Source organism: Polyodon spathula, chromosome 18 (assembly GCF_017654505.1).
Source record: "Polyodon spathula isolate WHYD16114869_AA chromosome 18, ASM1765450v1, whole genome shotgun sequence".
Lineage (NCBI taxonomy): Eukaryota > Metazoa > Chordata > Actinopteri > Acipenseriformes > Polyodontidae > Polyodon > Polyodon spathula.
This window is the reverse complement of record NC_054551.1, coordinates 6,957,634-6,975,735: the sequence shown is the minus strand read 5'-3', so window position 1 is coordinate 6,975,735 and position 18,102 is coordinate 6,957,634. Positions and strand designations below refer to the sequence as shown.

The 18,102-nt window shown below is 39.1% G+C and overlaps 1 protein-coding gene across 3 annotated transcripts in view; it reads left to right on the top strand.

The window, feature by feature from the left end:
* LOC121330990 (sorting nexin-29-like) overlaps positions 1-18,102 on the top strand; it is a 138,743-nt gene that overhangs the window by 87,833 nt on the left and 32,808 nt on the right. For all 3 annotated transcript variants that reach the window (XM_041278060.1, XM_041278062.1, XM_041278061.1), the window contains one exon: positions 3,864-4,004. In XM_041278060.1, the coding sequence (XP_041133994.1) occupies positions 3,864-4,004 (141 nt within the window). The remainder of the gene's footprint in view (positions 1-3,863; positions 4,005-18,102) is intronic.

Below are 18,102 nucleotides of genomic sequence, written 5' to 3'. Positions count from 1 at the left end.
ATCAGTCAAAGTCTTGACTCTGCATTATTCTGAGTTGAAATGTTTTGAAGGAGCTCTGGAATTGCATGCCTTGGTGCCAATCTCATGCAAAGAGTTGTCCGTGTTTCAAAGCGAGGCGAGTGTTCTTGGCAATGAAAAGCTTTCTAAGGCCCTGAAAATATTGCATTGTCCCTGAAAAGAATAATGATTGACACTAGCTGATAAGCTTGTAGACCTCAATATGGCAGCGATAAATCCAATGAAACTAACTATGTTGTGTGGTAAAGACACCTTAAAATCTCACAGACTTTTAAACCATAAAATCCAGGGAATCTTTGTAATCAATCAGAAAAGCCATCAGGAGAAGCCTTTTATTAGAGTGCTGCTGCTTCTGTATGATATGTATTAATGTGTTCATCATTGGTGTGAAAATGGAAAAGACTTAGAATACATTGTGAAAATTTATATAAACAAAAAGTGAATGTTTTTAGCCTTGATGTATGCCCACAGACAAAATTAACACATCCACACACAGTGCCAAGATGCATGTGACACAGACAGGCGCCAAAACATACATCGCACATTGGACACCCACTCAGAAGGTAAACGGCTCCCACCACTTCAAGCCTCCCACTGCTACTTGCCTATTATAGACGTGTTGCTAATATGCTGTTAGTTGTTTTAATTACTCATCTAGTGATATGTTTGCTAGTATATGGCTGTGCTTATTGAAATCAAGTTTAATTGGAAAGGAAAAAAAAAAAAAACCCTTTTTTCAGTTTGTCACGTGTAACTGCCCAGCAGGTACATGACCCATAGTGGTGGTGTTACATTATATACAGTGCACATCCAGGACCACTGTTTTGAGTGCAGCTTTCAAAGATCCCTATACCAGTCTGCAGTGTTGAAAAAGTTGTTATAGTACCGTGGCTAGGTTGGCTCTATGGAGCTGTTGTTGTTCACAATATAGGTTTCCCAAGAAGTTGACTATTCTTTTCCGTGCTACTAAATTAATACTTCACCCCTGGAAGTACAACCGTTGAATAGGAAGATGCAGTATTTATTTACCTGGAAATGGTTTCGTGGAAAATCCCCACTGTGCAGTATCTTTATAGAATTCAAACTGCTCTCACAGCAGGATGGAAACGTGTGTGCTCTATGTAGACATACTTTTTGTTCAAGACTTCTGAATTGTATAATTCAGGGATGGAAATAAGACTCCTATTGCAAAGCAGTTTTACCACAAACCTGATAAGTGATGTATAGGTAATACATATAATAGGCATGGATTAAACTGCTGTGCAACGGTGTCTTATTTCCAATCCTGAAATTCTTGTAATAAGTATGTACAGTAGAAAAGAAAGTGAACAACAAAGCCTCATGCAGCTATTGTGTAGGGTTTCTTATTAGTTCTGTCTCCAAACTTGCATTTACTTTTTCTCTGATATAATTAAGCCAATTACATGCAATTTTTTACACTTTGGCCCAGATTAGCATCCCTAACAGCAGGGATTCATTCTTCAGGCCACTCTCCCCCGTCTGATGAAATCTCGTTAATGCGCTGTTATCTCCTCGTTTTGATATTGCACTAACCATGCCTTCTCCCTGTTGTTTTTTTATTACTTGTATGCATTTCTAGCTGAAGGCTTGGAATTATTTTGCATAAAGCCAGAACAAAAAAACAGCAGCAGGAATGGGGCTATTTGAATTATTGTTATTTTTTGTTGTTGATTTGTTTAAAAAAAAAAAAAAAAAAAAAAAAAAAAAAAACTTAAAAGAATTAAACAGTTTTGCTTTCCTCCTTGAGAGAGCTTAGGGCTGACACATCTTTAACGCTAATTAAATCAAGATTCAAGTATTAACACATTGAGATCCAGTAAATTCAATACGTTGTAAGAAACCGCAGTGGTGGGAATCTGAAAGCCGTCCAGTTCAATACAGTATTCGAGAACTCAGTGCTGGGAACCTGAGAGTCAGCAAATTCAGTAGAGGACTGTATAGAGAACTCAGTACAGGGGATTTGAGAGCCAGAAAATACAATATAGTATAGAGGACCCTGGTACTGGGGATCAGAGAGCCCTTGAATCAATTATATTAAAACTCAGTATTGAGGATCTGAGCACAGTAAGCTTTCTTCTATAGGGAAAGGGTAAAGTTGACTGCTTCGCTTCGTGCATCTCGGAGGCAGCTGTCAGTGTTTGAAATTACAATTAAATTAATGCATCACTGGTTGTCCATCCCAGAAAGCAATACTAATTGAGAGTAAAAGTATCATATTCATGTGTGAAATGCCAATCACACTAAAGTTGTAGGGCTGTCAAAACAATTCAAGTTCACACTGAAATCCCATTCTTCTCCCTCAGCAGGGACTGTGTCAAATTCCTGTTACGCGGTTACAGGTATTTTTTCTTGTTTTATTGTGCAATTTAAATACTGAGGATCTTTCATCTTTGTATCCTGATGCCCCACAGGAGACTCTCTATACTGTAGAGTGCCCCCTGCTGCCGGGAGTGCAATGTATTTTACAGAGGATGGACAGAGAAGAAATTGTAATAGGAATATGTACAGCATATTTCATATGTAAATGGATAGCCCTTCACATGACTGGTTGGACACTTGGCACTTTGGGCAGGTGCTTTCCTATCCAAGACAAATTACTGCCTTTCTGGAAAGCAGACTTTGCTGCAGACACCCAAACTTCCTTGAAGGAATTAGATGCAGCAATCCTTAATATGTGGTCAAACATCGGTACTGTCTTCACTTCTCATTATGGCGCTGCTGCATCCTGCTTATAATATTATGGCAGGTGTTTCCTGTATTCGACTGGTTATGAAAATGGGAAAGTAGAGACTGCTACTAAATTTTCCATTACGCCACAAAAATCGTTTAGGGAATCATCGCTGTTAAATGCTCTCATTTTTCATTCTTTCCTGAGTGAGGTCTCGCTTTGTCTCTCAATTGAAGCTGTTTGAGAGGGTGACTCATCGGGAGATGTGGGTGCAAGACCGGTTAAATTGACCCCTCCTAAAAAAAAAAAATCATTTTTAGCTGTGCCAGTGGAGTTTATTTGAAAGTTCCTTTTCATCAAACTGCTGCTCAACAGCTAGCCTGGCAGCTGAACACTGTAACAGCTGCGAAAATTGAGCCACTCTCAAAACTAATTTTCTCATCCTTTTTCTCAAACTTTATTCCTTCTGCTTTTTTTAACCATTTTTACATCCAGGTATCCATCCTTCTTATAGACCCCTTTTTTCCTTTCCTCTTTTCGTCTTTTATAGTCTCTGTCTTTGTCTCTCAACCCCATTTCTTTGTGTGTGGCTACAAACTGCAGCATGTTTATTTATCACTCCAGTTTACAGTGTACAGTAGCCCTGTGCAATACAGGCATAGTTTTGTTATTCCCTTACCTCTCAGTGAATTTCTGTAGATGGACAGACACAATCATCAGAAGGCCACTTGCTAGGTTGCTATGGTGATGGGCCTGTAGACAGGTTGTTCTCTGGCAGTCTTGATAAGAGTCTCTCTGTCAGTGCTGATGGATCCCTCTGGTCTTCACACCCAAGACACCTCCTGTCAAGAGGGATGGGCACTGAAAGAATCTTTTTTTTATGTTCTTATCCAGCCCTGTTCACTAGGCTTTAACTTTTATTTGTATTATTTATTGTGTCAGTCTTATGTACAAGTTTGACGTTCACAGCACTGTTCTGAAGCTACGAAGAGTCTCATGAATAGCAAACTGTCCTTTTGTTCGTAAAAGACAAAAACATTCTTTATATAACTTGTAGTTATAAACCGTTTAAAAACGTTCTTCAAATTTAGCCCAGTCATGTTAGCATATATTGATGCGTCGGCAGCATTCTCACCTCCTTGTCCCTGGTCTCCAGGTGTATATCCGGATCCTGGATAATGAGTGGAATGTGTATCGGCGATACACGGATTTCCGGACACTGCATCACAGGCTGCTATCCCGATTCCCACAGGTCGACACCTTCAACTTCCCACCCAAGAAAGCCATTGGAAACAAGGTAAAGTACTGGGGGGGGGGGGTTGTTGCTGGTCAGCTGCCTGAAACCCAATCTGAAACTGTTCTCAATGAGCGTGCTTTGGGTGGCATTTAAGTCTCAACGGGAATTAAAAAATTAAAATTGGAATTAAAAAATTAAAATTAGAAATTGGAAAAACCAAAAATATGAATCTTAATATTTGGTTGGAGGACAAGAATAACCATGTAATAATTGAATGTTTAATCAGTGGTTCTTACTCTTGCTTGTGACTGCTGTGTAATTACATAGCCAAGTTACCTGATGTAGTTATGTATTTTCACACTTTTTCCAAGAGTTGTTAACACGTAAGAGCATGAAGTATTGGTAGTTACCAGGTTATTACAATTAAATAACATGGTTATGCGTGTCCTGTCATTTAAAGTACAACAGCATTAAATAGATTCAGACTATTTTAACTTTCTTAGATTGATATTTTAAAGAAGCCAATACAGTATAGAACAATTTAATGCATAAAACTATTTTATTTGTAGAGACAACAACAAACAAACAAAAGAAAACATTGAGATAAAACTGTGTGAATATTGCAAAATGCATATCAAATTTAGACCTGCCACGTCACAGATTAGTATATTGAAATCGGTTAAAGTCCATATGCCACCTATTTCACATTACAGTCAGATTTATATTTTATTAAACTACACTATGATAGTGTACTAGATAGAAATATGTATTTAATTTATACCTTTGAGCTGTAACTGTAAGGAATATACAATCGTAAAGCTTGTTTTGCATGCTGTCGCCAAAAAGCCCTGATTTTGAACCTTCACTAGGGGAAAACACGAATCATAAACCATAAACATGTGTCTATGGCATAAACAAAACAATCATACATACAGGCCTCTTTCGCGATGATTAAACAGTGTCAAAAATACATTTCACCTCGGATAGGCACAAGGGAATGCATTGCATGAAAAAAAAAAAAATACTGTACTCCGTGAAAGGAGACTAAAGCTTTTGTTTGTTGGTTTCTGGCAGGTACACATTTTATTTTTTCTCTTTTGTAAGACACTAGTACATAAGTTCACCAACACACGCAGACCTTTACAAAGACCTGACAACAGCAGAGCCATTTATACTAATACTTTTAACCAGCCTTAAATAAGTAAACGACTGCCAAGAAATAATAATAATATTAATAATAATAATTTTAATAATAATAGTAATAATAATGTGCAGTTCACAGGGAGGTTAGGCCTATTTAATTTCACTAAATCGGTGAAAGCATACGTGTGTATTTCATGAATGAAGTTGAAGAGCTCTACGTGACCATGCAAGTAATCTTGGCCCAGTAATATAAACAGTGCTTTATTTTTTAAGTGGATGGGAAATGGTAAACAATATTTGCAAGATATAAATGGTACAACAAACCATACAGAAATACACTTTTTTTTTTTTTTAATTGCCATAAATGAACTGCTAGCCGGGGGTTAACTGTATACAAGAAGAACGTTCACAATTGCCAACCTGCAGACAAGGGGGCGTGTCGCTCGCATTCCTCATGCCAGCATGTTTATTTTCTCTTGCTTGAGGTTCAAAACAGTTTGGAATTGGCCTTAAACCACTCATTCTTCCTCCTCAAAATTTATTTAATTACACACCACACTCCCGCTGTCCTTACTGCAATACAGACTACTCAAAATGTCGGAGAAATTCGCAATGTTCGCTTTTACAGTCTGAAGCCGTGTATATCTCTCATCTGTTCCTGGTATGTGTTCCCCTAGTGATGTCACGCCAACTTTGTGCATCATCAGTGCGTTGTCTGTATTTTGTGGAATTATTGAGAGTGTCTCTCAGTGATCTAAAATTGATCATGGAGATTTAATTTCTTGCTCATTGTGAAAGTAAACCAAGTACGACCCCAAAGCCAAAAAATGATTTTCTGTGTAAGAGATGTACTTTTAAGTTTGAATTCCATCAAAAAAAACGAAACAACAATTTCTTCAAATCTAATGAGCTCTACAGACTTTTGTATCTTAATAGAGGCAGATGGAGTATGCTGCATATTGCTGAGTGGCACATATACTGTATACTGGCAATGCTCAATGCTGGTGTATAATGGAGTGTTTAATTCACTGGAACGTTCGCAGCACCTCACAGGGTCACTTACTGCTCTTTTCAGTTTTGTCGTTTTATTGCCATGGCGATAACAACCCTGCCCAATTTCAAGGAGATACTGGCAATCAGTTTTTGAGTGAGGAGGTGCAGCAGTCCAGACGAATATTAAATTGAGATATCTTCCATCGTAAACATCATTAACATGTTTTACACTGTCATCAGTTTCCTGAGTGCGCTCATCAGACAGCAGAACAAGCAGGCCACTTGAACTTGGCACATCAAGCTGACTGAAGACACAGACTAACTAGTGCAAGTGCAGTCAAAAAGTTAACTCTTTAATGGAAATGATTTGTTTCTTTATTGTTCCCCATGATGGGATTTGTAACCCCATGGTGATGGGGATACAGTGGAGACGCTTGTGTGTCATGCTTACGTTTGATTTCGATCAAACTTTACATAGACGTTTATTCCAATAAGTTATTGAACATTCTTTCTATATAGAACACACTACAGGGGAAAAGCCTGCAGGGTTACTCATTCCTTTTCAATGTCTGTGCAGTGTTTTGCAATAAACTCATTCATGACTTCAAACTATCATTTTAGTAAAAAAAAAAAACTATACATGCGTTTGTGGCATAATGTGGGATAAGTGCATGTTCTTATGTATGCAGGATTATTTCAATAGAGGTGAAGAGACAGTAAAAATGTGTAACACAATTTGTTATGCTTTTGTCTTCAGCCATTGAGTGTTTATACTCAATAACACAGGCATGTTTTTCTCAGATTATAATATGGTCTACAAAGTCCGATTTATTGGTGATCTACACAGTGTAGCAGATGTTAGATTCGCCTATAATGGACCTTTGCAGATCTCACTCTGACAAAGAACAAACCTTTCAGGCACCTTAGAAAGTGCACTAAATTAGTAGAAGCAATTGCAGTATTGATTGACTGCTGGCACATTCAGAATGTTTTAACTGTAGTTCATTAATTGATTTTTGACAAGGTGCCAACACCAGTTTTGGTAGTGGAGTAAGAACCAAAACTTTTTTTTTTTCTGTTTCGTAGCAGTGTATCATTAGAATTTTTTTTTTTTTTTAAAAGAAATGTAGTGCTGACAGAATGTAAAGTGATAACAGGATTGTAAGTGAACTGCTAATCTGTGAAGCTCGACCACCCGGGTTCTCTGTCTCCTCTGCTTAGACAGCGACGAGAGAATTACAAAAAATCAACAAGAAATTAATCTCCGTGCTGTCCTGTGCCGTGACAGGCTGAGGGCTTTGGTGCACAGAGCTGGCAGTCTATACCTCAAAAGCATGGAGACTAAATATGTCTACCCTATGGACAGATATACAAGGAGACAGACAAGGAGAAGGGGGGTGGCAACATCCATCAATCTCAACTTTTAAAGTCAGTAAATCTTTCACTGTCTAGTCATGGTAGACCCTGTTCACACTTGCGATTTAAGGCAGCCTCAGAGACGCCTTTACTTAAAAATAAAAGGAAGCCCAGGGCCGGCCTAGTTTTACACCACCATTTCGAAGTGGTACTCCATGGTCTGCAATCGAGGACCAGGGCCATCCTTTAGTAATGTTGATAATAACCAAATCAATACACGTTCCCTATATAAACATGAACACAGGAAGCTTTGCTTTAAATTTACCTAAACATATCTGTCTAGTAAAACTGTGAATTAGGTCTTGTAGTTTCTCACTTTTTACACTATATTCATTACTGCCCCATTGACTGACAGACAGAAAAATGGATTGGTACTTCAACCAAATGTTTCAAATGGGTGTAACTGTATAACTGGACAGCTTTATGTTGCACGTTTATGAAATGTTTTATTGGAGGCGTTTACATGCACAAGTCATGACAGTTTATGTTCATTTATATTCAGTTCATTTCAATACGACGTTTCGGCTGTGCATATCTTTGATATGATGGGCTTGAATAAAGCTTTCGAGTTGTAGCCGATAGTTTGTCTCTCATTTTAATATTGATGGTGTTTAAAATGTATTGCCGGTTGTAGGTATTAGTATACATATTTGGCGTCGCCAAGTTCTAGTGTTGTGTGTGTGTGTGTGTGTGTGTGTGTGTGTGTATTGGGGGGGGGGGTCTATGTTTTGTCCTGCCTTTCTGCTGGAAATTACGTGATGTTAAGTCAGAAAAATGGAATCTTAACTACTGAAACCTCTTGAGCCACAAGCATGATTCCTGCTCGGTTTACATGTGTTTTACAGCTATTTTTATTGTGAGAAAGCAATTGACCCTGCCCTTAAAGTCGCGCTGCCAAAAGGACGTCCTTTTGATGTTTCAGGACGTATTCGCATGACAACATCACACAGTCATGACTGCAGTGTCGATTTTCAAGTGCATGTAAACCAAACCATTGACAGTATCAAGAAAGCTTCTACAAATGTAAAATCATTGGCAAAACCCATACTTTTAGAAATACAGCCCCTCAGTGCTGTCAGTCGCTAAAAGTCGAGTGTTTGAAAGAGCTGCAGAGACAAAGCACATAGGGCAGGAGAGTCGTGTGAAGCTTTAGCGCTGGCAGCCACTCAGAGCAGCGCTAGGACTCCAGGCCCCTTCAGCAGTGTATGATAATGCCACTTCTCTCATAAAAAGGCGTCATTTTCTAAATCCCTCTGTTTTGCATTTAAAAGGAGAAAGTGCCCTTTCAGTCACAATTTTCTTCTCCTTCGCCAGAGGCAGTACAATTGAAGTTTGATGTTGTTTTGTTGCAGCCAGAATGAACTACACAGCCAGAAGGCTTTATAAGCAAGTGATGCAGCATTTGCCAGCTAAAAAAGAAGACTGAATGCAGCCCTTTCTGCAAGGAGTCAGGGTTGTGTACTGGTTAGGATCGAGAGAGTGGGAGGCAGTCTGATCTAATGGTTAGGAACAGGGGACTTGGAGGCAGTGTGGTGTAGAAGTTAGGACCCAGGGACTGGGAGGCAGTGTGGTGTAGTGGGTAGGACTGAGAGACTAGGAGAGGTGGAATTTCTCCAGAAAACAAAGTGGTTGTGGTGATTTGATTTTTCTGATACTGGTTTCTTTCCAAAGTTCCTCTACTGGTAAAAAGCCATAATACTTTAACAGTTTTGGCAGTATTTAATATTAAAATGCCTTTTTTGAACATTACTGTAATGCCAGAAAGCAAAAGTAAAAAATAAAGAAGAATAAAAAGCAAGCTTTTCTTCAAAGCTGAAATAAACAGCACCATAGACTTGACAGGAACAGGATTCTGTTGGTAATTGTTCAGTCCGTCGAGATTAGCTGTCATGTCGTTTTTTAATCCAGCTATTGTTTTTTCTGTAATTCGCTCTTTCAGCTCCTCAGAAAGAACATTTCATAGAGTTGGGGCTTATTTTATTTCCCCCCCTGGGTATGTGTGACACAGTAAAAGCTTTTATTGACTTTTAAATGACTATTCCTACTTGCACGTTGATGATTGTTATTTGTAATCTTCATTCTCCACACTGCACCACTTTGTAGTGCTGACTGACACTTGGCTGGGCTAGGAGATGCATAGGATTTCCCAGTGTCTCAGCCCATAGCAGGACAAATTATTTTTAAATCGTTTGTCTCTAGGGTGTGTTCAGTTGATGTAAACAGAGGCTGATCTAAATACTGTCACCATTCAGATAATTAAAATACTAATGTAATGGAAATCAAACATTACGCAGTCCATGGGAGTCTCTTTAGGGTTTTCCTGTTTGTAAAAATATGTGAAGTGCCTCCTATTTTAATGATATTAATGACAGCTTTTCTTAGATCAACAGCCATGTAGATCAATTGAATAGACTGCTCTGCCTCTTCTGGTAGATTTAGATTTGATTGTGTGAAATGAACTTGCTAACCGAACAGACAATGTGACAGTCAGAGCTGTTGAAAATATCTGATCCACTCTTGTCAATTCCCTTGGGTGAGGAGGGGGTGGGAGAGCTATGTCAAGAGCATTTCCTGCAATTTCATGCTATATTTACATGGTGGTGCATGATGCATCCTCCTTGCAGCTGCATCTTTTCCACCCAGGGATTTTACTGGGAGAAACAGACATGTATTTGCATCTTGGAGTGCTGTTATTATGTAACTAATAGAAATACATTCACATTCTTATCCATGGTAAAAGGACTATTCTAATGATCTGAACCAAAGGTGCGCAACCAAACCTTTATCACATTACTGAAGAACAAGTTTAACCCTTAGCTGCAATATATATATGTATATATATATTTTTGTTTGTGATGTGTTGTAATACAACGTCATGCTTTAATTATATAGAATATATATATATATATATTATATATATATAATTATATGTGTGGTGTGTGTGTGTGTGTGTGTGTGTATATATATATATATATATATATATATATATATATATATAAATATTGTACTGCACGATACACATCACAAACAAAAATATACATAACAAATAAAAACAAAGCATATACACACGCATTGCACAATAATACAAATCTAATTAAATATCTACTTGCTGAAGCTATTTTTATTTTAGCAGACGAGTTGTTCAGTTGTAGCAAGCAGCAATGTAGCAAAAGTCACAGGGCAGTGACATCATAAGAACATAAGAACATAAGAACATAAGAAAGTTTACAAACGAGAGGAGGCCATTCGGCCCATCTTGCTCGTTTGGTTGTTAGTAGCTTATTGATCCCAAAATCTCATCAAGCAGCTTCTTGAAGGATCCCAGGGTGTCAGCTTCAACAACATTACTGGGGAGTTGATTCCAGACCCTCACAATTCTCTGTGTAAAAAAGTGTCTCCTATTTTCTGTTCTGAATGCCCCTTTTTCTAAACTCCATTTGTGACCCCTGGTCCTTGTTTCTTTTTTCAGGCTGAAAAAGTCCCTTGCGTCGACACTGTCAATACCTTTTAGAATTTTGAATGCTTGAATTAGGTCGCCACGTAGTCTTCTTTGTTCAAGACTGAACAGATTCAATTCTTTTAGCCTGTCTGCATATGACATGCCTTTTAAGCCCGGAATAATTCTGGTCGCTCTTCTTTGCACTCTTTCTAGAGCAGCAATATCTTTTTTATAGCGAGGTGACCAGAACTGCACACAATATTCAAGATGAGGTCTTACAAGTGCATTGTACAGTTTTAACATTACTTCCCTTGATTTAAATTCAACACACTTTTCACAATGTATCCGAGTATCTTGTTAGCCTTTTTTATAGCTTCCCCACATTGCCTAGATGAAGACATTTCTGAGTCAACAAAAACTCCTAGGTCTTTTTCATAGATTCCTTCTCCAATTTCAGTATCTCCCATATGATATTTATAATGTACATTTTTATTTCCTGCGTGCAGTACCTTACACTTTTCTCTATTAAATGTCATTTGCCATGTATCTGCCCAGTTCTGAATCTTGTCTAGATCATTTTGAATGACCTTTGCTGCTGCAACAGTGTTTGCCACTCCTCCTACTTTTGTGTCGTCTGCAAATTTAACAAGTTTGCTTACTATACCAGAATCTAAATTATTATGTAGATTAGGAATAGCAGAGGACCTAATACTGATCCCTGTGGTACTCCACTGGTTACCACACTCCATTCTGAGGTTTCTCCTTTAATCAGTACTTTCTGTTTTCTACACGTTAACCACTCCCTAATCCATGTACATGTGTTTCCTTGAATCCCAACTGCGTTCAGTTTGAGAATTAATCTTTTGTGCGGGACTTTGTCAAAAGCTTTCTGGAAATCTAAATAAACCATGTCATATGCTTTGCAATTATCCATTATCGATGTTGCATCCTCAAAAAAATCAAGCAAGTTAGTTAGGCACGATCTCCCTTTCCTAAAACCATGTTGACTGTCTCCCAGTACCCTGTTACCATATAGGTAATTTTCCATTTTGGCTCTTATTATAGTTTCCATAAGTTTGCATATAATAGAAGTCAGACTTACTGGTCTGTAGTTACCTGGTTCAGTTTTGTTTCCCTTTTTTGTGGATCGGTATTACGTTTGCAATTTTCCAGTCTGTCGGTACCACCCCTGTGTCAAGAGACTGCTGCATGATCTTGGTTAGCGGTTTGTAAATTACTTCTTTCATTTCTTTGAGTACTACTGGGAGGATCTCATCCGGCCCAGGGGATTTGTTTATTTTAAGAGCTCCTAGTCCCTTTAACACTTCTGCCTCAGTTATGCTAAAGTTATTTAAAACTGGATAGGAACTGGATGACATGTGGGGCATGTTGTCAGTATCTTCCTTTGTAAAAACTTGTGAAAAGTAATCATTTAATATATTTGCTATTTTTTCTTCTTCTACGATTTTGCCATTTGTATCTCTTAAACATTTAATCTCCTCTTTGAATGTTCTCTTGCTGTTGTAATATTGGAAAAACATTTTGGAATTGGTTTTAGCTCCCTTAGCAATGTTCATTTCTATTTCTCTCTTGGCCTTTCTAACTTCCTTTTTGACTTGCATTTGCAGTTCTGTGTACTCTTTCTGTGTACTTTCTTTTTGGTCCTTTTTTAATGCTCTGTAAAGTGCCTTTTTTCGCTGAATATTTTTTTTAATTGATCTATTAAACCATTTTGGCAATTTAGTTTTACATTTAGATTTGTCTACTTTAGGGATATAATTGTTTTGCGCCTCTAGTACTACATTTTTGAAGAACAACCATCCTTCTTCTGTGGGTGTTTTCTCTATTTTACTCCAATCTACTTCTGTTAGTCTCTGTTTCATACCTTCATAGTTTGCTTTTCTAAAATTGTAAACCTTAGCTTTAGTCTTTACTTTTGGGGATTTAAAAAACACTTCAAATGAGACCATGTTGTGGTCTGAGTTTGCCAGTGGTTCTCTGACCTCTGTTTTAGTTATTCTGTCTTCGTTATTTGAAAAGACTAAATCAAGGCATGCCTCCCCTCATAGTTGGTGCCTTGACAAATTGTGTTAGGAAGCAGTCATTTGTCATTTCCACCATTTCTATTTCATCCTTCGTGCTACCCACCGGGTTTTCCCATTTTATTTGGGGGAAGTTGAAATCCCCCATTAGTATGGCTTCTCCTTTGCTACACACATTTCTAATGTCATTGTATAACAGATTATTTTGCTCACCGTCTGAATCTGGCGGTCTATAGCATGCTCCTATTATTATGCCTTTTGAATTTTTGTCTGTTATTCTGACCCATATTGATTCGGTTTTATTTTCTTTGTCCAGGTTTAACACCTGGGCTTCAAGACTGTTTCTTATGTATAGCGCTACCCCTCCTCCTCTTCTGTCCTGCCTGTCTTTCCTATACAGTGTATACCCACAAATATTATATTCGTCCCCATCACTCTCAGATAACCACGTTTCTGTAACACCTATCACATCATAGTTACCTGTTAGTGCAGTAGCTTCAAGTTCTAGAATTTTGTTTCTGATACTTCTAGCATTTAGATAAATACATTTAATGGTTGTCTTACCTGAGTTGTTGTTCTTGTTTTGATGCGGTCTCCCTTCTGTTTTTTTGTTGATTTCTCCCCCCTTCCTTTCTAGTTTAAATGCTTCCGAACCTGCTCGAGGATCTTTTCTCCAAGTAGACTGGTTCCCTTTTTATTTAAGTGCAGTCCATCCCGTCTATACAGATAGTCCTCGTTGTAGAATGTGGTCCAATGATCAAGATAGGTGAAGCCTTCCCGTGTGCACCACGTCTTCAACCATTGGTTTTGATTTATTATTTCCAGCTGTCCATATGGTCCTTTGCAAGGTGCGGGTAGTATACCAGAAAATACCACAGTTTTGGTTTTCTCTTTTAATTTCCTTCCTAGCTCTCTGAATTTGTTTTGCAGGGATTTTGGTCTGTCTCTTCCAATGTTGTTTGTACCGATGTGGACGACTACTACCGGGTCGTCTCCTGTTCGTTCTAGGAGCCTGTCCACGTTTTCAGTGATGTGCTTGACCGAGGCTCCCGGAAGGCAGCACACTGTTGTAGTAAGGGGGTCCAAACTGCGAACTGAACTTGCTGTGTTTCTCAATATGGAGTCCCCAACAATCATGACCTCCCTTCTTTTTACTGTCTTGTCACCACTGTCAATAGGGTCCTGGATGTTGTTCCTTTCATTCTCTTGTTGTTGGTTCTGCTCATCAAAATTCTGAAGTGACTCAAATCTGTTGGTTGTTTTGATTTCTGGTGGTGTTTGACGAAGTTTCTTTTTTTCCCTGCTTCTGCCTACCTGAACCCAGCTGTTCTGACCTTCTATCTCCCTGGTGGCTTTCAGTCTGTTAGGGGTGATGCAGACTTCCATGAATTGTGGGTGTGCCAGTTCCTCAAGATCCTGTTGCTGTCTCACTTCTTCCAGCTCCATTTCTAGCATGCTTACTAGTTTATGCAAATCCTGGATCGCGCGGCACTTTACGCACACTTGGTTTAGCTCCGCTGGGTTTTCTCGGATTTCCCACATCAAGCAGGTGTCACAGATTACTGGCTTGAAGACCATGTTGAGGGTTTTTTTTTTTTTGAAGTTTAGTTTCTTCTGCAGCCGTCAACCTGCTTTCCAACTGCTTCGAAACTGCTCTGTACTTTTCCACGCTGTACTTCTCCCACTCGCTGTCGCTTCCACTCGCTGTCGCTGGGAAGACTGCCTCGTTTAACTGCGTTGTTCTGCTGTGCTGTCGGCTCCTCCCCTCGCCCGTGTCTCAAAACGGCGCTGAATTTGAATCAGCTGCTCCGAGTTTCAGCTTGTTTGTTATCAGAAAAACACACGCGGCTGTGTTTCCCCAATGTCCTCTGTTTTCTGATTAAAGCAATTCAAGATGCAATTTCTCCTTTCTGCTTCGAAACTGCTCTGTACTTTTCCACGCTGTACTTCTCCCACTCGCTGTCGCTTCCACTCGCTGTCGCTGGGAAGACATCACCTCCCTAGCAACAAGCCTCCTATGTTAGGAATGGGTTCTTTCAACGCAGCAGGTTTGTGCATTTAAGAAAGGTGAGGAAGACTCATAAAAACAAGCTAATGAGAAGCAATTACCCTCCACAGTACGAGTACAAATTAAAATGGTGCGCTGCTTTTTATGCCAAAAAATTGAAAAAGCAAGTCTACTAAGTTTAAAAAAAAAAAAAAAGTTACTATATATTCATAAGTGAAATGGAATGATTACACTGGGCCTCAGTCAGACAATAAACTTCCCGCTAGCTTGTTACCTGTACGCTGACTAATCAAGCTTGTATTAAAACCTGGAATGGGTGAAACTGATATGCTGTAGAAGTCTTATTTCCATCCCTGCTGTAGAGCTTACAACGGGTCCTCTTTTAAAGCAAAGACTCATTTTCAGAAAACAGTAAAAAAAAAAAAAACGCAGCAAACTAATCTGAACAAAAATCTTATTGCTCCTTCCTGAAGCCTAGTTGTTTCTTGTTTAATTTACAAATGTTTTATTTCTTTAAGAAAAAAAAAAAAATACCTTCACCCCATGTGTGTTGCATACAAACCAGATTAAAAAAAACTCAAACATTTGCCACAACACCATCAATAGGGTGTAGGGCGACCATGCGCAGACAGGATGGCATTTTGGACGTGACTACGAAGTGTTTAAATTGCTCTGTAAGGGAAGTGTGTCCGACCACAAAGGTTCAATACTATTAATGTGAAGCTATTGTCCCCGGCAGATTGACCCCTGCTAGGGTCCTCCTGAAGAGTACAAGCTATTCCCGGCTTCAGCAGTGCTTAGAGGACAGAGATAGGATTAGAGGTGATGTGGATTTCGTACAGCTCCTCTTTAGAGGAGCACAAACAGAGAAAGGTAGAGACTAGTCTTAGCCCTGCTAATCTGGGAGTGAGTCAGTGTCAGGCATCTTGTAACCCCCTGGAAAGCCTGCATAGGCCCTGCTGTGCTGATACACAGGACAAGGAGCAGAGCTGGGCTGGGTGCTAAATGGCAGTGTGGAAGGTGGTGGGGATTAACTAGTGTTTTTGTTAGTGCGATGTTGCACCTGACTGATTTAAATGCACAGAATGAAAAGGATCAAAGTCTCAATTCCAGACCGAGGCAGTTTTGATCCATGCTCACTGGGATTGGGGATGCAGAGAGCTTGCCCCTAAAACTTGACCAGGCTGTGAATCTATATTGGCATCTATGCAAGGTTAAAAACACTCTAGGCAGGCAGAAAAGCTGTTTAATCCTCAATAAGACAGTACCTGCAAATAGAGTCCTGCATCGGGTCGGTTACCCACGGGTGCCCGCGGGTTTGGGTCAGAATGTGAACTTTTTTGTAGTTTCGATTTGGGTGCTGGTCAAAAAATTTAGTTTTCGGGTCAGGATCGAGTCTGAACTTGAATCACCAAAAACGTTTTCTGTCCTTTCAGCGTACTCGTCTGTAACTCTTTCCCAAATACCGTTTAAAAAGAGGAGTCAGCTGGCTATGCAGTGTTCTCAGTTTGTGTTGGTGCTTGTTTGATACATCGCAAGATATTCTTTTGGAAGCGTAGCGAATGAAAATAATGAACATGTGACTGGGTTTGTTGCTTGTAAAACCTGTCATTATGTTTTTGTGTACAGCTACAAAACTGATACATCATCTCTGCGAAAGCACAGGTGTAGCTCCCTTTCAACTGGTGGCATGAAAGGAATAGAGGGAATTTTATAGTAAAGTAAGTAGAGATAGTTAATGTTAAAATATATCCAGACCACTAGAGAAAGCTAACACGCTATATAGCCTATTGTATAAACTCAATTTGTGGTGAATGGTAGAGATATCTGTCTGAGAGCGAGAGTCAGTCGACGCAGGCAGTAGGTAAAGGGTAAACACTTGTGGGTTCGGGTCGGGTTGCAGGTCTTATTAAAGCAGGTCGGGTCACGGGTAAGAAAACAGTGCTGCAGCCGGTTGTGGGTTTGGGCTGGATCCTGTAATAGTGGGTTCAGATAGGAAGCAGGTCATAACAATTGCGACTGGAAGCTGCCGACTGGAAGCTGTATGGTAGTGTATTTAATATAAGCACATATGGCTTTGTGCGTCTGTTTCTGACCATGCACTGGTGCATGGAAAATTAATTGCTTAATTATAGTTCTGTGCATACATAATGCCAGGGCCCTTGAAACATTTTAATAATTTATTAAACGTTACTCAGTAATTTGTTCCAGCTTTCTGTTTTGTTTTGAGTGTTTGACAGAACAGTTCAATTTACTAGATATTCAATATATGAAGTGCCTACTTCATTAGGGTTATAGTTTCAAGCTGCTCTGCATTATTGTTTTATTACTATTGTTTAGCTGGGATCAAATAAATGGGATTGAAGGCTCACTGTACATGACGCTATTTACATTCTATGCCTTCATATCAGTATTTTGGTTGAATATGCGGAATCAGGTATTGTTTCTTCGGTTAGTGGCATAATATGTGTTTTTTATTGTTGCCAGTTGTTTAAGACAAACTGGGGGGTTTTAACGAAGGCAGTTATTATCCCCTGTAAATACATACTGCAAGGAATATTTTATTGATGGGCTGTCTTTCCATTTGCACTAGTTTGTTCTGCATGTGCGCTTGCAAACTTGAGTGTGCATAATTTACAATGTACATTTGGCAAACATGGATTTAATAACATAGACTTCATTTTTTACATACTTTCGCCAGTTCCGTCTCCCAGGTACAAGAGAAGGTACCTCACCACTTTGCCATTCAGTGCTAATTTGAAAATTGAGCATGACTATACTATAAAAGTATGCCCTGTGTACTCTAGCTCTGATTTTCAGAATCTAAATAGGCACTTGACAGTTTCCAGAGTGCACAGTCAAGTGCTTTCAAAGCAAGTTTGTATTTTAATGAACGGGGGTAACATTGCCCCAGACACATGGCAGGGCTGAACCACAGGGGAAAAACTCCTCTCTCTCTCTCTCTCTCACTTATCTCTCTGACACTCAAGTTTTAAAAAAAAGCTTTATTATTGGCATGATAATACTCTCCTGATTTTTTCAAAACCATTTGCATTGACTTACACAGAAATGCAGCAAACGTCACAGACAAATCTCCTGCTCTCTCTTACTCTCCTC